The 25007-nt window shown below is 40.0% G+C and overlaps 1 protein-coding gene across 15 annotated transcripts in view; it reads right to left on the bottom strand.

Annotated features, from left to right (window-relative positions):
* NISCH (nischarin) overlaps window positions 1-24598 on the bottom strand; it is a 29455-nt gene extending 4857 nt beyond the window's left edge. For 3 of the 15 annotated variants that reach the window (XR_010744451.1, XM_066326814.1, XM_066326815.1), the window contains exons 1-16: window positions 24394-24598; window positions 18860-18943; window positions 17950-18132; window positions 14637-14685; window positions 12822-12985; window positions 11380-11475; window positions 9710-9805; window positions 9236-9394; window positions 7925-7993; window positions 7289-7474; window positions 6957-7085; window positions 6422-6535; window positions 5495-5603; window positions 2883-3004; window positions 1972-2027; window positions 140-1456 (exon numbers count right to left, since the gene is read on the bottom strand). Coding sequence is in view for 12 of the 15 variants with exons in the window: in XM_066326814.1 (XP_066182911.1) it covers window positions 140-1456; window positions 1972-2027; window positions 2883-3004; window positions 5495-5603; window positions 6422-6535; window positions 6957-7085; window positions 7289-7474; window positions 7925-7993; window positions 9236-9394; window positions 9710-9805; window positions 11380-11475; window positions 12822-12985; window positions 14637-14685; window positions 17950-18132; window positions 18860-18943; window positions 24394-24480 (3020 nt within the window). In the remaining 3 variants the exon portion in view is untranslated. Of the gene's footprint in view, window positions 1-139; window positions 1457-1971; window positions 2028-2881; window positions 3005-5486; window positions 5604-6421; window positions 6536-6956; window positions 7086-7288; window positions 7475-7924; window positions 7994-9235; window positions 9395-9709; window positions 9806-11379; window positions 11476-12821; window positions 12986-14636; window positions 14686-17949; window positions 18133-18859; window positions 18944-24393 lie in introns of those variants that run through there. The other 12 variants (XR_010744452.1, XM_066326818.1, XR_010744453.1 and 9 more) reach the window with 10 other exon arrangements.
* Between the last annotated feature and the right edge of the window lie 409 nt (window positions 24599-25007).

Below are 25007 nucleotides of genomic sequence, written 5' to 3'. Positions count from 1 at the left end.
CACACTTACTCCATACTAGCACAGTGCAGAAGTACTTTGTTAATACTACAGTCTAAACCCAATCACAATGACAGCAGCAAACACAGAGGGTCAGGCCACAGCAAGCACTGTGCAAGAGACGTTTCACAGAAATCATTACCTGACTGCCTGACCGTGTCTGTTTGTCTCCACTACATGATTTCTTACACCATCCGTTTTGCTTGAAGCTTTGAAAATAATAATAGTCTTAACATCCTGCAGGAGTGTCCTTAAAAGGCTGTAGATCCTTAGGAAGTGGAATTTCTCATGAGGTAGAACAAACACTGCTGTAACCAATCTGTATCCAACAAGCAACTCCAGCACGTGTCCATCCAAAAAGGAACCCTTCTGCTGGGTGGCACCATGAGTTGGATGCAGCACAAGTGATGCTAGTGGAATTCTATTCAGCTTAAATACACTTCCCACCTCTTCTGTGCCTACCCATTTATCTGGCAGTAAACTGAAATCCACCTTTACTATGTACAAATGCTGGGGTGTTAGAAATATCCAACATGGGTGGACCACACAGGGACTCTGGTCAGAAGATTTATATACTGAAGAATAAAGTGCAGAACACAAAACATTCTTTGACCATTCCTTCTTATTGCCAGCTGACTCTGGTTGATGCAAGACTTTCTGAACATTGGTTTTATTCCCATAAACAAGATATGTTGGGAAACAACCTTTTATTTCAACATCTTCTGCTGAAATGCAATTCAATTCCATAAGCTGACAGAGAAATTCTTGGAGGTTGGCTTTTCTACAGTACCACGTGGAGCTTGGTAACACTGATGTGTAGTGTTGAGAGCAACATGTTTGTAAACAGGAATAAAAGTCTTGAAGATTCTGGGAGTCTGAAACAATAAACAAGCAGTGGTCATTGTTTTTCAGCTTCAGAGTTAAACAGACTTCTGGCAGGAGAAAGCCAGATTCTATTAGATCAGTGTAGGGAAAACACAGTGTTAATTTCAAGGCAGAAGGGATGTGCTGGCAATTTCCTCTCAATTCCTGATGAGGAATCTCAAACACAGCTAGCATCTCATCGGTCAAAACCAAACAGGAAGCAAACTGTCTGAGTCCTTTATGAATGTGAACTGAAAAGCTCCAGAGAATTTTGACTATGTCAACACTCTCCACTGCTACATTGTCGGATGACTGAGTATCCAAAGTAGTGCTGAACTCAAAAGTCTGATCTCCTTCATGAAGTCCCATTTCAAAATACCCATCTTCTTTGTCTGTGCTTGTGGAATTACCCACAGGGCTTCTTTTATTCTCTGTGAGGGAGGGGGCAGATTTCTGCACAGCCTGCACTATCAAGGCAGAAAGGTGCTGGATAAAGTCTTGGTTGGTGGCAGTGTAGGACATACAATTAAAAGGCAAGATGATGGTGTTACCAGGGTCAGGCACTGCACAGTGTTCTTCCTCTGAACTCTCCAAACTTCAAAAGAGAGAAGAAGTCCAGTAAGTACAAATAGGGTTTTTTTGGGTTTCAAAACAGTTATGGCTATCTACAATTCATGGTGCTGCTTCTCAGAACTTTGATATTTGCTCTTGTTAATACAGTTAAATCAGTGTAATTTTGTAGAACATCTTTGTACTGCACAGCCATTGATTTTAAAGGCTGGTAGTGTGTAATCCTATAATTAAAAATTAGAATAAGAAAGTAAAAACTAAAATGTTTAACTCCTCTTTCCTTTCCCACCTCCAGTAAGCACAATCTCATGAGCTAAAGGACTAGACAATATGGCTATTGCTGGTTTTGAAACCACTAACTGCATTCCAGGGTTCAAAAGTTAAAAACACTGTACACCATATTTTGATTCAAAAAACCAGAGGCAGAATACAATGGAAGAGACTGTTCAGCCTTAAAGGCTGGGTTTAAGAACACAGTATCCACTGTTATTACCCAAAAGCTAACAAGGATTTAAACCAGAATTTATTTATGTAGCTTACCACACATCATGACCACCACCATACTCTTCACATGAAGCCAATAAAGATGCAGGTGCCTAGAGGAGAAGAAAGTAACATCAGGAAGCTGTAAACTACCCAAGAGTTCAGCACATGTAAGAAGCAAAGTCAATGCTGGCTCATGCTTTTTAAAGCTGGCCAAGTCCTGCTGTACTCACAGGCAGCTTAGCAGCCATCCTTTGAGGACCCACAAATACTGTTTGCTTTAGGCTGGGCACTCAACTAAGGCAGAAGAAGAATGAACTCTGCTGCTGACCTGAGAACAGATCCAACCCGTGACCCAGGCATTTCAGCACTCTACAAACTTTCACTGAATTAGTGTAACATGAAGCAAAACGGTAAAGGATCCTGACAAAGACCAACTACACTGGTAGCAAAGGAAGAGACACACCCAAGTCTTGCTGTCTTATTCCTGAAGCCATGCATATGAAGTGTGCTTCTAATACCACAAATGAAATTACAAACCAGAAGTTATCAGATAGGAGGAGATTGAAGGAGACAAATTAAGGCCATTGCCCATTGACAGGGCATTGACAGGTTCTTCCACTCTACCAGCAAGAGAATTGCCTTTCAAAAACTGAAACTGTAATATGATAAGACACAATTCTTACACTCAGCAACTAAATAGCTATTAAATGATGTTACACTAGTACTGGGTAAACACCTCAAAGCCACAGTGGCAACAGTTCTCTGCAACTCTGGTAAAACTGCATTTAATTTATAAGCTGGACCAAACTCCCTTGAATCAAAATTGGGGCTGCCTCCTTTATAAATAGCTCTGAGAAGCAAAAAACCCCTTTGCTATGGATTACTATGAAAATCTAAATTTAACATCAGAAACTTTACAAAAGCTTTTTAAAATACTATAATATAAACAGAAGTGTGGCAATTACCTGAATTTTATATCTGGAGTCTGGTATTTCAAAGCATCTCTGGGGAACTGTATGGTCTGTAGGAGTCGAACCACTGGATTGCAAAAAACTGCTGGCTAGGACTGTTTCTTCACAAATTATTTCTAGAACAAATACAAGTAGCTCTTTAAATCACTCAAGTAAAACAAAAATAAGTATCTAATAGTATCTGCCAATCAAGTGGAATTATAACTTTATAATCAAGATCTAATCATAAATCATTAAAGCTAACCATTAAAGACTGCTACAGCTTCTTTCTCAAACTAACAATTTATTTGAATCTCAAATTCTCATTTAATAAATCTTCACACAATTCAGTTTTAACAGAATTAGACAACTGCTAGGCTGGCAGAGCCTTCTTCATGAACTTTGTAGCATACTCCCAAATTTCTGCAAGCTTCAAGTGAACAATATCTGTAATAACTGCGTACAAACTTCAACCAGACTGAGAAGCTCTGGTCTCTCAAATGCCATTTAAGATAGTATCTCACCTTATTTGGAACCCTTTTCAAGGGTTCGAAGCTGAATCATCAGTAAGAACTTATCATGAGTAAATACAAGGCAGAATTCTCAGGGACGCTTGACTTTTTGCCAGTTTGATATTCACAGCACCAAACTGACACAACAGAGCAAATCAGTTTTCACTATTGCCACTGAGCCAGCCAGATCAAGTATTTAAACATGCAAATAATCAACAAAATTACAGTGTGGACATGTTTCTGGCTCAAGCATAAAAACTCCTGTATGTATCTTTCTGGACTGATGGAAAGTTCAGCAGATTGCACCAAGACATCTCATGGTCAGAGGAAACACAAGAGGTATTTATTACTTGAACAAAATACTGTGTTAGCAAGAAGGAAACTCAAATTGACAGGAAAACCAGAACATGACAGCATTATTTTTGATTTTCTGTTTCCTACATAAATATTTAATCTTTTTCCATAAGCCATTTCCCAATGACATTTAGTATGAATAATATGTTACGGAAACAGATGGCGTCTGGAAAATGCAGAGAAAACAATTCATAGAAATAACATATCAGGAAATTAATTCCATTATTCCCGACTTAAGGTCTAACAGTGAAACTTATTGCTTAGCATATTTCCATTTTTTAAAAATAGATTGCTCAAAACTGGTATTTTAAAAACAACTCTAAATAGTTAGATATGTAGCAAATTTTTATTGTTGAAGCTGAGAAACAGCCTGCAGAGTCCCCATTTTCCCATTATTTATAAAAGCCTTCCCCAAAATTCTACTGAAGGAATCTTATGGAAAAGGACTACAGTAAATAAACCTTGAATCATATACCACTCTATAGAACTCCTAAGTCCTTTAGAAAGACCCACACTTTCTTTTCTCCCAAGATTCCTTTGCTCCTAAATATTTACTGTAGTAGAAAAAATATATTGATAACTAATTTGAACAGTCCCAGGGGTTGCGGACATGCATTTTTACAGCAAGTCCTGCATAAAACTGCAGGTTGTTATATAGTTACAGGACTGAGACAGTTTGTCTAGTGCTTAATGTTTTAAAGCAAGCATTGACTTGATTTTGGAAAAACTGGCATTTTTTTCTGCAGATGAAAAATTATCTAGAAGGGCTACAAAGGCAAAGTACATAAATAGCAACTAAATCTGTATCAAGGTGTCTGCCCCTTAATCAAATGCTGTCAGAACAGTTTCATTTTTTGGAGTGAACTAAGAAACCTCTGCTGATTCTGCAGAAGTCACAGCAATGGACTTTTTCCAAAGACCAAGCTCCTCAGGGATGTTTCTCTCCCTTATCCACCAATCCACTGATTAATGGTAAGAGGAAGCTGTGCCACTCCAAGAAATTGAGAAGATAATCCCTACTCTTTTAAATGGGTACCAAGTCTTCTCTCCCTATGCATTTTCCACTGCACTTTTCAATCAGACAAAAGCCAAAACCATGAAGTATTTTTATCTCTTTTTCTCAGTTACAAGTGAATATTCACATTAGTGAGTCCTTTGGGCTAAAGAGGAAAGTTAAGTCATTCTTCCAAGTTTCTAACACAACAGGCACATTCATTTGAAACACAGAGTAAAAAACTTGAGGTGAGGTCAGCAGGTACTGTAGAGCACAAGAGATGTGCTGAAATCACCAACTCAGCCAGAACACTAATCTAACAGGTGTCTTTCTCATCTCTTTTCTCCATCTTCCTCCTGGTGTGAAAGAAATGCAGCTCTTACAAAAAGCACTAATGGAACATATGCTTCTTGAGCTCGCATTCTCCAGATCAAGAATGGGTGGAGAAGCAATTTTAAAATATGTCTCTGTATGCCACAGTTTTCCATTAAGGCATGACTCTAAACCTGGAAATGGCATCTAGTCCTCTGCAGGATGGTGCAGCAAAAAGTTCTGTACCCAAACTCTCACTCCAGGTATGGGAACTACAGGTGAGTTTTGCTGAGTCACATTCCATATAACTTTCACTTTCAAAGCCAAGTCTACCAGGTCTTTGTGTTTGTCTTTAAAGCCCTAAATCCATGCACATAATATTCATGTATATCAATGCAGCTTCGAAAAGCAGAACCAAGAGGCTCAGCCCAGCAGCACGATACATACATGATTACCTTGGCTGGAGCTGACAGGACGAGGCAGAGAGGGAGAGGAAGGACGAACAGTAAGAGAAGAACAGTTTGATTTGGAGCTGGCAGCAGTGAGCCTGGAGTCCTCACTGATCTAACAAAGAAAGTATGCAGCAATTAAAGAAAAAACCTAAATACACAGGACACATGAGATCCTGAACTAAAATAAGGTCTATACAAGCTTTTTCAATTTTAGTAAAAGGAAAGTTAGTGCCAGCTTTTATTTTTTTTTTTTGTGGAGGGGTGGTGGGGGTGGTCAATTACTTTAAGTCTCAATTTTCACACTAAGGTGGAATTTCACTAAGAATTCTTTTAGAGAAGTCATTCTGACCACTGTATTGACAAAATAAGCAGTTTCACAAGTCAAAAGAATGAAAACAAGGTTTCTACATTGTAGGGACAGAACCTCTTCTGTCCCTAAGTTGACTTCCAAACCAAGACTAACCAACTACACAGCACACAGCCAGGTACGAGGGAAGGCGAGGAGAATTCAGATTTCTGATTTTCCCACTGCTGATTACCCACAGGAAGAGAGTTTGGGGAAGTAATTTCAATGCTCAGCAATGCAAGAAGTAAAATCACAGCTCTGCAATACTTGTATAAGATACAAAATATGCCTGTTAAGATCGACTGTGAATTCACTATGTACATCATTAAGTGATTTTATCTTTTCCTCCCACTTCCTCTCTCCCAAGCCAGCCCAAAAAGGAAGGTCAGGTAACTACCAAAACTGCATTGAAAACTAAATAGGAAAAAGAGGCAACATTAAAGCTCATACCACATTAAAATACAAAACAAAAATTTTAATGCTAAGGAAAATCTAGTGCATTCTGCTTACATCTAACTTGTAGAAGCAATTTTGTAAACTTCTGTACACTGCATATTCTACTTCTCTCACAGCACCAGACTCACCTTTTTATCAGAGTTGCTGAGTTTGTATTTCACCTCCTTCGCTTTTTGAATAGCTTTTAGCACTTCCACTGTATCTAGTTCCTTTTCAGTGGTAACAATGTTATCCAAACAAACCTAAAAAAAAAGTTAACATCTCTAAAAGTATTGAAAATGAGGCATTCTGCAATTTTTTATTAATGGAATAATCAAAAACTACCATAGCTCAATGCAAACTACGTGCATCTTTGTAACCATTACACATTTACAATTACCACATTAGACCTTGAGCTAAAGTCAATTTAAGGCAAACTCAGCAAGGTTTGGCCAGTTTAACACTTTCCAGCACAACAGTGTTTCAATATTAACAGCTTGTTACCCAATGAGAGCAGGGTGAAATGTAATTTAGATCCAGGAGCACAGCTGGGTAACACTCATGGTTTTATTCTCCAAACACCTGCTCCAATGCACACTAAAAACTCATCAGGTTTTAAGAACATCTGCACCACTCTCCTCAGCAGGCTGAAAAGAGGATTAGAAGAGCAGCACTGGGGCTCACCTCTGAGGCTCTGTCTCCAAACTGAGCGAGGACTTTGGTCCGGTAATCAGGGATGATGCTCAGGGGGTTGCTGGATAACATCACCTTTTCCAAGCACGGGAGGCTGCCGATATTTTTCACTTCATCAATCTGAAAGTATTTGAATAAAAGCATGAATACAGACTGGCAAAATGAAAATGAGCACACAGAGTGAGCATTTCTTGCATAGATTTCATACATACAACAACCAGGAAAAACCACTACGAGCAACTTTTATTTATTTGCAGCTTGATCCACTAAAAGAAATGGCTCATGATCTAACACACATTTTGACAGCAAAAGTCAGCAGTTACCTGTTCTATTTTGTTGTTGCTCAGATCCAAGTTGACTAATGAGTACAGTTTGTTAAGGCCAGACAGCCTTTCCAGCTGATTTCCTGCTAAATTCAGAGTTTTGATGTTTCCCAGTTTTGTGTGAACACCTTCTAGTGACGTAAGTTTGTTGTAGGATAAGTCCAGGTGAACAAGGTTGTACAGATGCTACAACAGCACAGAAAATTCATGTCATACACCAAGTAAAACTTAACAAAGATGCTATATAATGGCTGGCTCATTTTATTGTGCAAGAGTGTTTTTTATGCTGGACAATACATAGCACGAAAAACATGGCATGAAACTCTTCATTGCAAAGGTTAAAGCTTGTAGAAATGGAATTTCCTCTGCTGTATTTTTACCAACTCACACATACAGCTAGCAGAGAATGAATTTCATTAAGAACTAAATGTTGTATATCAATATTGGCTAAGAAATTAAAATATCCAGGAGCAGCTAAGAAAAATATCATTAAAAGAGTCCTTGATGTTAAAAAAAGAAGCTATTTGGGCTAAATATTCTCCATGAAGTAAGCAACAAAATTCTGAAACATGAAAATCTGTGTTTTAAGGTCTCGGGCAACTGGGTAATAAAACCACCTTCAAATGCATCACTCACCTGTAGATTTTCTACCAGAGACACTCCATTGTGACTTAAATCCAGGAACTCAATCTTTGGAATTAATTTCTAGAAGGGAAAATAAATACATGTTAAATGCACTTTAGTTTGAAGTCAGGCCACACTTCCTTCAGTATCTGATGACCAACAAAAGCAATGGAAAGGTGTCATCCAATGCAGTCTCTCTCCCCAGCTTTTGGCATTAGGAAAACATTCTGGGTGACTTGGTGCAAAGAAGAGCTGACTCCTCCTCTTAAGAAAACCAGGTTACTCTGAGAGGCACTATTAAGTTTTAATCTGAAACCTGGTTTATTACTGAAGACAAATAATTTATCCTAGTTTATCCCCACTAACTATAGATCAAACTCACTAATGCTGCTTTGGTCTTACCAAACAGATAAACCAGGGGATTTATGCTACACACAAATGTGGATAGCGACAGTAGTACTAAAACCCAGAGTAAGTCGATTACTGATTACACCAGCCAAAAACGACAAGGTCACACAAACTTGTAGCAAATGCATTTTAACTCAGAATTCCTTTTATTTTTGGAAGTTTCAAACCCTGAACTTGATGCTGAATTCTGACATAAGTGTTTTGCATCTGTATTATTTTGGTTGTAATCTCAGCATTGATTTTCCTTATAGTTAAGACCCGGACACAGACCTGAAACATCTAAAATCAACATCACAAAAAATCATGAATAAGATAATTATGCTCCAAGTCCATGATGTCTGGTCGAGCTACACGGGTAACAATTTCCTGCTTCACAAGAGTAGCCTAAGTAAAAAGCTATGTTCATATTTTACCACGTTCTTGTGATGAATGTGATTTTTTTTCCTAATATCTGATTTACAAAACAAAATTCTAAAGTACTGGCAAAATATTCCAAATTTTGTTTTCATGCTGTTCATATTGTTTTGATGTCAAGAAAGCTGCCAGCAAGTCACAGGTTTTTAAATATGCAGGATGCTTCAGCCTTGATAACTTCAAAGTTGAGCCATGAGGTGTTTTTTCTTTAAAAAAAAAAACCTAATTGGCTCCTATGGCCAAGGCAAACAGTAAAAGTATGTTTCAAAAAGTGAGAATTCATGGAAATGTTGCCTATAGACCACAAAATGACAAAACCACTCTCCTTTAGCAAAGGAAATAAAGTTCTTCTAGAACAAATCTCCGAAGCACTAGCTTGGGAAGATAACCAACAGAAAGTGCAATTGAAGATTCTCCAGAAAAAGTAGTAGAGTGAATCCAAAATCCTTGCTGTGCCAGATAAGTCATACTTTTTTCCCACAAACGAAAAATATTTCTTACCACTGAATCATCAATTTCAGAGATGCTATTGTGACTCATATCTAAAGTTGTTAATGTTCTCCAGGTTGGGATAATTGCTGTCACTGGACAACTTGAATTGTCCAGTGCATCCTCTGGCTCCCACTGATCAAACTCAGAGGCCTCAGGCACCAGGATTTCCTATTTAAGAGAAGGACATCAATATTTGGCTTACATCTTCAGGGAAACCTAATGGTTTTGGAAACTATCCCAACAATCTCATGTAGGCAACGTGAAAAATGTCCCTGGGAAGGAACACATCCAAACACTTTCTTCACCGAAACTTATCCTTCTGTAAGGTTAGAAACCCCTTAGAGTTCCATGGTTTTAAAAACAGAACCTGCAATGGGCAGTACAGAAAACTCCATGGACTCCAATGGATATTTATTTCCCCATTATGCATGTTGGTTTTGCATGTGCCTTGAACTCTCACCAGAAGTAGGAACCTGCTCTTACCTTCATTGATGTTGCTGAAAATCGAACGCTCAGTGTGGCCAGAGCATGTTTTGATGAAGTCAACCCCTTGATAAGCTTTCCCCCACAATGACTGATCTGTTTAAAAAAAATCACATTACAAAGTCAGAAATGTTAGGACAGGCAAATAAGTCACAAAAGAGGCAGCTAAAAACTTCAACAGCAGATTCTACAGCAATCTGCAAAGTAGTTACAGCACTCCCTTAAAATCCCTCCTGTGATTATCAGGTCAGAAATACTGACACTTGGCAAAGCCAAAGCAAGAAATTAGAGATGTAACTAAAGAAAAGTGAAATTCAAATACATATTCAAACAAAGCTTCTCCACTAGCTTTCCATCTGTCCCGCATATTCAAGGTGAAACTACCCAGCTGATTTAACAGGTCACAGCATTTTACTGTTACCAAAAAGAGAGGTATCTCAAGCTATATGGCTCTACCTGCAGACACATTAATTTGGGTATCAGATGATCAGATGTCCTTTTCATCATAAGAAAAAAGAAATGCTTAGAAAGTGAGTCTACTAATCTAACAATTTAATGCTATACACAGCTAATTACACAGACTAAGTTTAAGATTACAAAGTTTCTTTTTCTGTAGCTCAATTTGAAACAACATTACTGAGAACCTGCTACAGTGCCTGCGCATATCCTTCTCTGTGTACAGTCACACACTGAGACCATGAGAGCTGGCACATTTGCTGGTGTATCAGGGAAACCATACTGAATTGACAGAGCTCCTCCCATTCTTGAAAAAATTCTTCCCTGTTAATTTTTGGACAGTGTTTACTTTGGAATTAAAGTGTTCATCTAGTGCCAAAATTGTGTTTTCACAAAAACACAATTTCAAAAGTCTTCCAGATCTAAAATCTTTTTTACCCCCTCATTCATGCTCACAGAAAAGGGGAAATTTAATACAATGTGTTAGACTCTCTCAGTCTACAGCCAATTGTAGTTTCTTTCCTACATGAGAACGACAATAAATCATTGACTTCAAAAATCCACTTCAGCTCTCAACCAACAACTGTCTCCTATCAATGAGACAATAGCATTCATGTACTGTAAAAGGTACAGCAGCCACCAAAAGTGTCCAGAATACAGACTGCGTGACAAAAGTGAATATTCTCTCTCTGGAAAGACCTGGAGTGGTCAAGAAGGTATTTCAAAAAACACCCACTGAAAACTGCTGGAAATTCTGGTATTTACATTGCAAGCAAAGCAATGAAAAAAATCTGCAAATTATCAAGCAAGCAGCACTACACCCAAAAGTGCAATTTCACAAACAAATGTAATGTCAGGACATTTTCACAAATACTTGACTACTTTATTTTTTCCCAAATAAAAAGCTCTTTGTAATAAGGGATTCTACTACAGCCACTTGCTAGTTCTTAAGGGCAGTGGAAAAGTGCTCAGGCATAGGTTTTGTGTGAATATGAACACACACAGTACAAGCTTCTTCTAATTTAAATGTTGTGTCCTTATTTCCAAAACTTGTGAAAAAACATTATTTCACAAATGAAACAGTCCTCCTAAACTCTGCATTCCCCAATTCCAGCAGCAAAGCAAAGCAGAGAACCACCAATTCTGAGATATATGCAGCAGGCCTGGCATTTGCAGAGCACCTACAAATTTATGAGCAGTATCTCAGACCTTACCTCTATTTGATGAAGTGATTTGAAAATAGACAGATCAAAAGGCAAGTGATGCTCCTGAATGTTACTGGTTCCAAAAAGTCCCCCTGTTCCAGTGACCTGGCATTTAAGACATTAAAGAACTGAGTTAGTGCACACAAGCCAACTTGTTCACATTCCAGTCTTACACAGCCAATGGCCTAAGGGCAGTGGCTTGGAAAGACAGCCAAGTTCCAACCAATTTTTCAAATATGGAATGATTCATAACATTTGCAGGTTAATTCTTCAGGAAAACAAATACTAGTTGCTCCAGCTAAGTGCACTGAACTACAAGTGCCACCTTGTGCTTGCATTCTGTAGCACATGGGGCATGCAAAGAGCAGTACCATAAGCAAGGCTGGCCATGGCTACATTCTCAGCTGAAAATCAGAGTTACATTCACTGAAAACAAATTCCTTGAAACCTGTGAACCCTCCAAGTCAGCACTGTCTTTAATTCCACCACAAGGCACTGACAAACTGTGTTTGAAGAAAACAAGCATTACACTGATGGCACATCAATAAAAATGCAACTGATATTTCCATATGGCCATGGGATTCTGGCCTCAGAGCATGTCAGCAGCATAAAAAGCAGGTGGTTTCATTTATGTTTGCTGTGAATAGAATTTTGAGAGAAAACTCTTAAGGTTTTTCTCTGGTTTTGTGTCTTACAAGCTCTGAATGTGCCCACTCACAAGCATTCAGAAGGGCTAGAAATTCCTCAGATGGCAATTTTTCTAAACAATAAACTCTTCTCCAGCCAGAAAATCCTCCCTTTAGAGAATTTCATACAGACAGACTATGACAAAGGCAACTGAGGAGCCCCAGGAACACCAGCACAGCCATGGTTTTGCTTTCCTTTCTACCATTTTATTTCAGCTTTGAACATACAACACAGTTAAAAGGCAGCTCCTCATAATAGCAATAAAGGGGCTAAAATGAGTTTTTGAGTCACAGCAAGCAGTGTTAAAAATTACTCAGGTAAAGTCTAATTCACTTATTGGGTAGAAACAAGCGCCAAATTGTCTCCTGACAAAAACTATCTGTTCTGAGACCATTTTACATTTATTCTGTAATGGCATTTTAGCCAGAAATTCAGGGCCACCGATGAAACTGAGGTGCTTTTTAGGGTTTTATTTTTAACTTTCAGATGCAGTCAGACAGTGAGAAAGGGGGATTTATATAGATGCACATATGCACATGTACTCATAAACACTGGCTTACCCACAGTGCCTGCAAAGAAAACAAGGTTGAAGAGGTCATTATTTATTTCTTTACTCATCCCTACTGGCACCCAGCAAGATTCTGTGTCTGCATCTATACAGAGGACACTGCTGAAAAGATCACATCACACAGCAAACACCTTGGCTAGAGGACAACAAGGATTGAAGGCTGGCAGCACAAACACCTATTTAACACTGAGCTCACCTTTAGATACTTGAGTCTACAAGTGAAATCCAGAATATGCCCTAGATCTGTTTTGGCATCTCCATTAGCACAGGTAGGTTTGCCCTGCAGCAGCTGCTGAGTGACAGCATACAACTGCAAGGGCCTGATGGTGAAGACTTCTCCAGCCATTAAGAGCTGCTCTCCTGAAAAACAGAGTAGCTTAGGATGAAACATGGAAAATGTAATGATACATGTTTGCCATTTATACTCTAAGATGAAAATTGAGGTAGCAAAACAATTTTTTTAAGCCAAAATAATTCAGGTATTCAAATGGGCATTCATCATACGGACCCAAAGTTCCTAATGCAACTAATAGCAAATTTGCCTCAGTCTTAACAGGACTGGAATCAAAGTTCCTTTATGTTGTAACGATAATGTATTCATTATTCATATTCATAATGAATATGCATATGAATAATGAATACATTAATAACTTGAGATATCTCTAAGTTTATAGCAGCTAAGCTTTTTTCTGTTCAGAAAATACAGCATCTGCTATCTAAAATACAGACCTCAGATCTTTAGCCATGCTGCCTAAATGCAGGTGCACTGTACTAAGTAAGTTTTTCAGAAAATACAGGTATTTTCTGCATGTTAGTAGCAAAGCAAATGCCCAGAACAGAAAACGTCCAATCTAATTATAATTTTACAATCTAATTTAGCAGTAGAACAGCAGGAAGCTGCATACAAAAGCCTCTCTGAAGGCACCATAACCTGGACATAGGCTACAGCAGCTGCAACACACACATGGAACAAATATCTTTCCTTTCTTCCCTTTAGGGACACCACTTTGAATTCAAGAACAAGAAAGCATCAGCTTTTGTGATAAGCAGAGCTCTCAGAAATGCTCTGAGGAGTAAAATTCCCATCAGCTTCAGTGGGAGCAAGTCCAAGAGTCCAGCTGCACATACATTACTGGAAGGTTACACTAATACAGAGCAGTCAGTGACACATCAACAATTCTCATATCAGAGAGACTGCAGGCACTAGAAAGCCAGCAAACATTTCTTTACAAGCTTCCTTAACATATTCCCAAATTCCCTGAATGGAATCCCCAAGGTGGCTTCACCTAAAGGTAACTTTCTGCCAGGAGAATCTGAAATGGCATTGCTGAAACAGGCTTCACCTATCATGCCTACCATGCTTCAGCCAACTGGAATTAGACAGTAGCATCTTGCATGTCCTTCAAAACAAAAATAGCAGGGATTAAGCCTTTCACATGTCTCCTGCTGTTAATGGAGCAGCTGGAGCTGTTGTAGGTACAGTAAGAGCATTTCATTTTCATCTGCCAGCCTCAGAAAAGCACACCCTTAAATTAACTGACCAGAAAGTCTCCTGTCTCCTGAATTCTGGAAGAATAATATTTAGATAGGTAAAGTGATCTTTTGCATTTAATACACTATCAAGTCTCACTACAGACTACACAGACTATCAGGACTCACTGACTGAAAACAAGTTTCCTTACAGCTTACACTAAAAACACACTGAGACAAAAGCTCCTGATCACTGCTGCCATATCCCTTAAGGATACAGACTAGGAGGCCCCTTACAAAACATAAATTCACCAATTTCTTGTTTCCAACAGTGGCTGCAAGACTGTTGCAGCTCCTCACAAAATGCCTGAATTAAAGTGCAAGCAGCAAGAAAAAGACAGTAAGAAGGAAGGGTGAGAAAAAGTATCAGTCAGATATGGAAGATCAGATCTCTCATTGTCTGGAGGTAAGATATGAAAGGTATGTGAATGCATGAACATAGAGGAAAAACATTCCTGGATAAATACTGCAAGTTCCTTACCTTTGTGAAAGAGCTCTTCAGCCAATGCAGCAGTGATCCCATTGATCTCCTGCAAACAACAAACCATTGTAATCGACTGTTATTTACATGCTTATAGTTCCAATTTTCTAATTTGTACCTTTAGTGAAGCATCTTTTTTTTTGCTGTGGTAGAGGACTGATTTAAAAAAAAATAAAACTAAATCAGGGTGACTGTTTTACAGATTTCTTTGTAACTTGAAAATGGTTTATTAAAAACTACTTGAAATTGTTTTATTTCATATGATTTTCACTTCTAAGATGAAAGACAGTGAACTACATTTAAATAATCCCATTCTGCACACATTAGAAAAGGGCAGCAGCAACTAGAGCAAGTTACTATTAGCCATCATTAGCCCAACTTGGAAGACAGCTCTGTTTTGAAGAAAATATTACAAGTGTAGTGTTCTTTGAATTTTAATATTAAGACTATTCTAATGCCTCAAGCACTCAACGTTTCCTCAGAATACCACTAATACAGAGAAAGCTTTAGATTACCAAGTCTACAGAAAAAAAAGAGATATGAAAAGTAAGTAGTCTTCTAGACTTCAACTCTACTATGTTTGCTGCAAAGTAATGCAAACCTCTCCTTTCCTCATCATCCCTCTTCTCCCCCCTAGACCCACCCAGGTGCTCAACCTCCATTCCTGGCACTGACAGATCCAGCATGAAAGGCTGAAAACTCTCAGTGCAGGGATTTGCACTTTCTAAACCTGCAGGTGCACAAAGATCAGTGCAAGTATTTCCCACCTGGGCACATCTCTCTCCACAAAAAGCAAATGCTCTGTGCAAGTCCAGAAATAGTTCTGAGCACTTCCAACAGCTCCCTTTCAAAGGCCCATGAAAAGAACAAAATAAAACTCTTTGTGAGGGTGAAGCTTCCCCCAGACAAACATCCCATTTTAAGGTAGCTGCAAAGTATAAACAGATATTATGGATCATCAGCACATGAATACTTCATGAGCTTACTTTGCTGACAAATACCTCATGATTTATAACAAGGGAATACATCCACAGGACATCTGCAGCAGACAGCTCAGCTCATTTGATGAAGCAAGGATTTTAGAACATCACATTCTTAGTGCAACTGAAACCCCTTTCACTGAGGATGAACAAAGCCTCCACGCCATAGTTTTGAGAACAACAAGCTCAAAGCTGTATTCCAAACAAAAACAAACAATTCTGATTCGCATTTGAATAAGCCAATTACACTCATCTGGCAAGCACAGACTTAATTGAAAACTCTACTCTGTATCTCTTTTGTCATCTGGGACACAGAGCCAATTTTTTTTTTTTTAACTTTTATAATTGGAACAAGATTATGACTTAGACTGTTCAGTGACTAGCAGGCAAAAAGAAAAAAGAACTCTATTCCTCTGTCACACCCACAAGAGACCTCTGTCTTAGCTGTAATTACTAAAATGCATCACACCCACAGAAGTCCATTGTTTGCAGGTGTCTCTGACAGCAGTTTGTGGGTACTCAATACTTTTCCTGCAAAACCTTCTATATGTCACTTAACAAACCCAATCTTCTAAGATGACAAAGACTACGCAACAAAACAAGCATCCCCATATCACTGCAGAAATCCTTTGCTGTGTTCAAGTAACCAAGTTCTATATTGCTGTCACATGCAACAGTTTCTCTTTGCTACCCTGTACCCAAGAGCAACTGAAGGCTTCAAAGTGAGTTTAATGTATCTATGGCTGGCATTGCTACTCCATTTAGTTCTACTGACCCAGGAAATAAAATTAAATAATTCTTATTGGAAACACTACAAAAAAAATTAAGACTAAAAATATTGTAGCCTTCCTACATATATTAAGGAGGCAATATCAGGGATTATAATGGCTCCAGTATGTACATGGGTTGTCTGGTAATGAAGATATTTTAAAAGATCAAAGTCCTGCAGAATTGCTGTGGTAAATATTTAGCTTTTCTACTAAATAATTACCACTTTTTTGTAAATATTTAAAAGTATTCTAAAGTTCCAAGCAAGAGCCAAATGAGTTTACAGTTAAGTCAGATTCCCTCAAAGCAAAGAAATGCAGATTAAGCAACAACTTTGCTCATAATATCCAAGAGCAGTTTAGAAACAGGGAAGTATTCATATCCAAATACTGCTAGCACTTTGGAAAAGCAGAAAAAGATTACATTAAAAGAGGAAAAAACAGTCTTCTGAGAAATAAGTCAGGGGCTAGGAAGAACTTCTGCCCAGACAAAAACCATGTGGAAGTTACAATCACTGAAACTTAATGAAACAGATGTCATTTGCAAAACAGAACAGGCAGAAAACAAAAATTAGGCAATTTGCTCGTGATTGCAGGAATTTTGGTCTATTTGAACAGAATTCTCCCTACACTGTCAGACATTTTTAATAAATTTAAAATTTCAAATCCATTTCAGAGGGCTTCATAGCTACAAATCTGTGCTTCTCTTTCAATTCTGCAAGGCAATAGCAACACTGTGAAATAAACTTACTCTTTTTATCTAACAGACTTTAAAGTCTCACCAGGATAATTACGTTCATGTAACATAACCTTTGTTGCTAAAACTTAATTAACACCTAATGGATCACTTGTGACTAATTTCTGAAGCTTTTCTATGAACCCATGAAAGTGCTTCTCAAAACATCCCACCCCAAAGCAGTTACTGCTCCTTCTTTCCGTTCAGTTCTCCAGTGCTTTTTTCTCTTTATGAAATTCGTTCTCGCCCTTACAACATGATGCCATATTGCAAAAAAAGCCTAATTATACACAAGAGATGAACAAATTGCAGAGTGAACATGAAATCAAGTAATTGCTTCTTGCTTCAAGTGTCCTTTACGGTAACGTTCTGTCTGCTGGAGCTATTTCTCCAAAGGCCACTCCATTGTGCTTCCACAGAGGAGCATCATTTTTCTTCATTTGGGAAACTGGAAACTGTTTCAGTGTGAACCACAACCATTAGCCACGAAGTAGAGGGGTGTGGGTCCATTATGCAATGCTCACTTGAGAGCCAGCACTTTTGACTTCAGCCTAACCAATTCAGACTCACATTTATTCACAGCTTCCAACTCCCCTGCCAGCATTTATTTTCTCTTCTTAGAGTCCCTGCCCACACTACTTCCCAGCACAGTGTCTACTGCAATAAAAAGTGGTGTCAAAAATCTTAAAAATATGCTTTGCTATATTGTGCAAAACATTGAAAAAGAACCATTTCAGCAAATTAACGAAGATTTCACAGAATTCTCTCCAAGTCAGAGAACTAGTGAAAGACACTCAAGCCTCTGTTCAGACACTAAAAACATAACTTACATATAAATGAAAGTGTAGGAAATGTGACAAAACTTTTGGTGCAGTAACAGGGAACTTGAGCAGCAGAGTTTGCAGATAGATCTCCAGTTCCTTTTGTCTTTTCTCCACAAGGCTTTTGGAATTTTTTCCAATGATCTTCTTTGGAGGTAACAAATTTTTATCTATTTTCTTCTCTGAAACAAGCTGAAAGACAAAGATCAGAGTTAATACCTGTCACACCATCTGAACTCACACAAAAGATACAATGGAACACATTAAGTGCATGTTGCCTGAGCCTGAGAAGATCCAAAAATAAAATTACTTCAGTAAAATTAGCTACTGCCTTCGAAGTATTAGGTATTTTCTGAAAGAACATTTTGTCATGGAATGAACAGAGTTTAATAACAGTGTCTGGTCAAAGAATCACTCACAGTACCAGAGCAGAATGTAACAAATGTAACAAAACAACAAAATAACCAGTGCATTTCTGAGAAAGCAGAATACTCTTGAATAAACTAGACTTCTCCTCATTTTTATTTGTTTTTTAGGAGCACTGATTTGTAACTATCCCATGCTACTTTAAGGACATTTTTATCATTCACCCCAATGAGACTTTGGTCACCAAATCAGCTGATCATAAACATCCTTCTCAGGAAAAAGTTCAGTGACTCCAGCCTGAACTCTCCTCTCTGACACAGCTTCCATCCAAAAGTTGTCCAGGTCAATGTTCCCCAATTCAAGAGGGGAATGTAACAGGGGCAAGTAATAATGTTCTCACAAAAAGGACTTAGTCTGTGGTTCAGGCAGCATGTGGCAGATATTCTCTCTCTTTATGGAAGAAAGAAATTATGTAAACCATTCTGTCAAACTGAACAACAAGAACTGTACAAAGTTTTGTAAGAGAGTGAGGTCACAGCATTAACATTCTTACCTTTTCATGCAGGTCATGGAAATCACTGTAACGATGTTTGACTGTCCACTGATGATTGCCAACACTAACCTGAATAATGTACACCTGAAAAGACAAAATTCAAGTAAGGACACTGCAAAACATTTGCCTGAAAGAGCAGCTGACTGTGAGACCTGCTGGTTGATGGAGCACTGTCAGGTGGGTCTCTGTTCTAAGGAAACACTAACCCCAGCTCTGAGGTGACTTTGCTGATGTGGGATGTCTGATCTCACTTCCCAGGGTGCTCCACAAGAAGGTGCAGATGCCTCAGTGTAAAGCAACGACTTTCATTTTTGCAACCCAAAGGTTAAAATAGCCAAGGGCTCTAAGGTACTTCTTTTTCTGAAAGTTTCTGCTAACTGAAGTTAGTATTCATAGCTACCCACAAGCCTGAGATGGCAGCATCCCTTCTTCCATCTACCAAGTTCCACAATGGGCAGAGGAACTTGGCAAGCATCCTGCTGTCACTTCAGTTAAGCAGAAATCTGGAGCTTAACCCTTCAGAAAACTGAACAAACCATTTGGTTGGGTGGATGCTATTTTATTCCATTTAGGGTGAAACACACAAGACATCTTCCTGAAGAGTTACAGTGCTCAAAGGATCACTACAATTATCTAAGGCAACCCAACATCTCCTAATACAAAATAAGTATTTCTAGCCATGCATGTACCAAACAAAGATTTTCATTCTAGGTGACTTTCTGGATTGAACAGTACTGGTTTTGCAGGAAACTCAGCCTACCTTTAGATATGCCAGAAACAAGCCATCCCAAAGACATTTCAAAGATACAGATAAAACACAAGCAAACAAACAAGGCCCTACAAAACCAGTTCCACAACTACTTGAATACAACAAATTAAATAAATTATATTATTCAATCCAACTATACTCTTTGGGGAAAACACCAACTTGTAATCTTGCATTAAATACAGTTGAGAACTTGCTTACTACCACAGATCACCCAGAGCTGACTCATAGCTGCTATGAAGATGATACACATCTAGTTGCTAAACCCACTTGAGAAAACAAAAAGCATCAACAGTTTCAATCTGTTACATAAAAGACCAGTCTTCACTTACTGCAAATACAGAGCAGCACAATGTCAAGCATTAAATAGAATACCACCTGCATTTTAGAAGATGAACTATCGTTCCTGCCAGTTTTATTCCTGTAAGCATCTGACAGTGGCTCCCTGAACAAACCCCAAGCCCTACAGAGAACCCAACCATGATGTCTGACTGGTGCACCCAGTGAGTGACACAGCGGTGCTGGGATGAGCACAGAAAACACACAAGGATGCCCACACAGAATTATGGACTCAATGAAGGCCGGTGCCTGCTTTCCTTTCATGTTGTATTGGGAAACAGCAGATCAGGATTAATCACTGTGCACTGCTGACAAACCAGAACAGGAACAACACCAGCATTCAAAAGCACCTCATAACCCTGAGAAAAGCAGGGAGAGACTCAAAGAAACTAAACTTAGAAGTAAAGAAGTAGTGAATTTATATGCCATAATAAAAATACCAGTTCTTTTGAAAAGCTGACTGTGTTAAATTACGGCAGAGAAAGCAGCATATCTAAATGCAATGCACATTGAGTATGCAAGGCATGAAACCTCAGATCAGACACTGGAAACTCAGTAACTTCACATGTCCCAACTGACAACTCACCAGGTGAGCAAGGAAACCCCTCCTCTCTGTATAAAACACAGAGTAAATTTGTAATAAAGGTTTAATATCCTTTTGCTGAAATGGCAAGCACTGACCACTTCTAGAAAAACAGCACTTATTGAAATGGACAGTCTGGTTGGGAAAGTACCTGTTAAAGTGTTTGCATGCACTGATACAATTCCTTTCAGTTAAGTCTTTAAAAGGCTGTAGCATTTCCCATCCAGAAGGCAGCCAGAGCAGGCAGTAAATATTCACCCTCCCAAGCAGCATCAGTATGAAGAGACAGCAATGGATTTCACATCAATCCACAAGCTGCCATTATCATGAAGAATAAATATATAAATGCAATATGCTGATGTGCATATTAAGACTTGTCTTAATATAGAAACAAATAATTTTAAAGCAAAAAATCCCCTTAGATATCTCACTGTTTTAGGAGATTAAGTTCATGATCAACTAACTTTGAGTGCACTAATAGGACAATGCTGACATCTTAAGGTTCTCCAAGGGCTGCCTGTCACACCAAGTGCTAAAGGAATACACGGATAGATGATGACATAGTCACACTGCACTCTCCTGCAGACATAAAGAAATACACCATTTGAAATCCCCACCCATCTTTCCACCACAAACTGCACACTTCTTTTGAACTAAAACATAACACCCTTTACCTTCACAGGACTTCCTCCTTCACCTGTCTCTACCAAACCCTCCTGTATAAGAGGGACAAAAATGTTGGTTCCATTCTACTTTGTAAAGTGTTTGGGATATTTGCAGTGCTGTATATTTTCTTTATTTTCTAGCAAGCCACTATAAGTTTTTTGCAGTTAAGAGCCCACATCACCAAATAGCATCCCTTCATCTTCCTAAATACTGAGGGGTGAAAGACCTACTAAACATCTTTAAACCAGCTATTAAATGAACAGCAGCAATTCCAGACTGCTTTTTGCTCACTTCCTATGCACAGTACAAAAACCTGCCCACCTTACTTTACATGGAGAACTTGCATTTCTACAGTGTGCCTCATCCCACTGCACATGCTCCAGTGCTGTAAAAAAACCAAACAACGACCCAGCACTTAAATGACAGGGCTCTCTACAGGAAGCCTGGGACACAGGTGTGACTACAGCCAGTAGTTCCCAAATTCCAGAGCAGTGATGCAGCCACATCTCCTCCTCCCTCCCTCATCAAGTAGTCAGACAGTTTACACCCATTCAAGGAAGCAACAGTATTTTCCTTAAATACCGAAGTTAGTATTTATGTTAAAAACAGCTGCAAAAAACCAGGAAAAGCAGGAAGGCAGTTTTAGGCCAAACAAATGCATAGCAGGAAACAAACGAAGCACTGACAACCTTGAGGGCTTCTACTCAAAACCAGTCCTCAGTCAGCATCAGCTGGGCCAGCACACTCAGGAGAAAAACCCTGCAGAAATGCTCACAGATTACTAACCCAACAGAAAACATCAACCAGTGCAGGATTTTTTCCTGCTGGATTTACCCATACCTTGCCTTTCATGCTAAAAACTCCAACAAGAATCACGTTTTTGAAAGTACCTTCAGCATTACACAGGACTGTGGGCCTCCCTGATACATTCTACAGCATCTAATATCACAACTGTCAAACGGATGTCATTACAGTCCCCCTCTATTGAGACTGAGCTCTGAGATACAGAGTACAACGGGCAGCTCATACACCACAAAAAAAACCAGTTAACTCTTTTAAAAACAAGGATGTAACAAGGATCACTGCCACCTGACCACAAGGTAATGGATGAAGATGCAGGTTGCTACAGCCGTATTTCCTTTCTTACCTTTACCAAATCTGACTTATTTTTACATCATTTAACAATCTCTGTCCTGGTGCAGATCTTTGTCATGTCCTTAAGCATCACTCAGCTACTTATGAACACTAAACACATGCTATTTTTTTCAAAAACTTTTCATCCCATGATGAATTTTGTAAAACTTCTGCTTTCATTTCAAGATTTATTCCCACATTTCTTATGGCTTGGGCCTGTCTCATAAAAGCTGACAGCAGCCTTGGAGTCCTGCTAACACCTTCAGGAGGTTTACACACATGCAAGCTTAGTGCCAACATGCCTTCAAAAATGCAGCAAGAGAATCAAAGTAGGACCAAATACTGGTAAATCTTGTCTTTCCCCCACTGTACTTTTAAAGCTCTCAAGAAAAATGGCATTAAAGCAGCATGGTATTTCCATAACCACTAAAGAAAGAAATCTAGTCTTGAAAAAGTAAGCTTCCTTGGGCTTAGCTACAGCAGGTTAAAATGTTATCCTCAACTATCAGTTGATCAGACGAACACTACCTGCAGAGTTACACACCTAAACTGCAGCTCAATCTAGAACATTAATTGTATTACCAAAGGGTGGCCCAACCACAGCACTTGTTTGCAGACTGAACCAGCAAAGGAGCTTGTTTCACCTCCTGCACCATAACTACCAGAGGGATAAGGGGGCAGATGACATAGAGATTTTGTCAACTGAATGCACTTGATTTTGTCATTCACTGGTATTGCATAATACTGATGGAAATTCTCATCACCAGCACTGCTGAGTCTTGGTTCACACCTGACGTGGAAGTTTCCAGCCCCCACGCCACAGATCTCACCGTGCCCCTCTGAGCTGACTGAGGGATGAACCACATCCTGACACAGTAACACCTCAACAGCACTGGTACCATTTCTGAGAATACACATCACACAGCTAAGAGAATCAGCTCAGGCACTTATCAAAAATCCATTTCAACCTTGTAGCCAGCTCCTTCACCGAATGCTCCAAAGGTCTGTAAATATGGCAACTCACCACCTGAAAGTCATTCCCACAATCGTGTTTCAAGGGTCATCACCGGGGAAGGAGTTAGGCTCCTCATGTGCCACGGCTGTGTAAAGCTCTGTCCTACTAACAACTCAGAAATCACTCTCCTGTTGCTGTTTTCCCTGGGTACCTTTCAGAGGCAGGAGCACAAAATATTACTCGAATCCATCACACAACTTTCCAAATACTGTCTTTCTAAACCCTTTCCTTTTTTTCCCCACAGCAGAAAGTCTGATGTAATCCATTTGCATTCTACTGAAAAAAAGGTCTTTCAAATCACACTAAAGTAAGGCAGAAGGAGAAAACATTTTTTAGTTATATAACTGAAGGGTGGTGTGCGTGAGACATTTTCTGTCTGCAATTATACTGAGGTTTGTTTAATGATGAGCTTCTTCCTGAAAAACAAACCAATTAACCAATTTTGTCTGGTAGAATGTGACCAGACAAAACAAAAACTTATATGTCAAAAGCTTCATTCCTTCCCCAAATGAAAACACTGCTAGCAATTTCTTTTTTTTAATTTTTTTTTTTTTTTTGGTGGGAATCTACGTCTGCCCCAAATAATCTGATTTCCTCTGGAAATAAGATCAGAGGGTTTTTTTATGATTCTTCCACATGAAGAAAAGATTTCCTGCTTTGTTTAGTCCAGCTTAGAAAGCTATGTTTACTCGACAGCGATCTTCCATAAACATACGCACATACACAGAGATGTATACGGGCAAGAACACGGACATTTGCCTCTCCCAAAGGACCAAGGCAACCCGGAGCTCGAGGCCGCTGTTCCCGGCTGAGCCCCGCTCCCCCGCAGCTCCTTCCCCCGAAGCCCCTCGGAAACTTGAGCCAAATATCTCGCTCGGTCCTCAGCCCGGGCACAGCTCCGGGCGGGCGCTGCTGCCGGAGCCAGCCCGGCACGGAGGCCGGCCGCACCCGCTCCCCCGGCCCCGCTGAGGCGGCGGCCCGCTGCCCCATCCCCGCTGCCGCACGTCCCGCACGGCCTCCGCGCTCCGCACCGTGTATGTCTCCACCAGCTCGGAGCCCAGGACTCGGGCCTCCCGCGGGGGCTCCTCGCCGTCCTCGCCTCCCGCCGCCGCCTCCATGTCGCCGGGCGAAGCGCCGGGGCGCAGCCGCTCAGGCCGCCACGGCTCCCCCGCGGCCGCCGCCGCCGCCCGCGCCCGCCGCCCGCCCGGCCCGCACTGCCGCCGCCGCCATCTTGGCTCGACGCCCTCAGGGCGCGGCGCGCCCCGCCCGCGCCGCTTTATGCGCACCTGGGGGCGGGGCTCGGGACCAGGGGGCGGGGCCTGAGCGGGGGCGGTCCCCAATGCGGGGCCGGGGTGGGGCTATGGCCCAGGGGGCGGGGCTTAGACCGCCGGGACGCGCATGCGCGTTCGCTGGGCGCGCGGGGCCTAGCGCAGTACCGCGCGGTGCAATCCAATGGGATTTAATGGAATATAGTCCGATCCAATGGAATCCGATGGAATGGAATCCAATCCAGTGCATCCAGTGGAATAGAATCCAATCCAGTGCAGTCCAATCGAATCCAACAGAATAGACTCCAACCCAATGGAATCTGATGGAATAGAATCCAATCCAGTGCAGTCCAGTGGAATTCAGTGGAATAGAATCC

The sequence above is a fragment of the Sylvia atricapilla genome, chromosome 11 (assembly GCF_009819655.1).
Source record: "Sylvia atricapilla isolate bSylAtr1 chromosome 11, bSylAtr1.pri, whole genome shotgun sequence".
Lineage (NCBI taxonomy): Eukaryota > Metazoa > Chordata > Aves > Passeriformes > Sylviidae > Sylvia > Sylvia atricapilla.
Note: the sequence above shows the minus strand (reverse complement) of the source record. Positions and strands in the feature narration are given on the sequence as shown.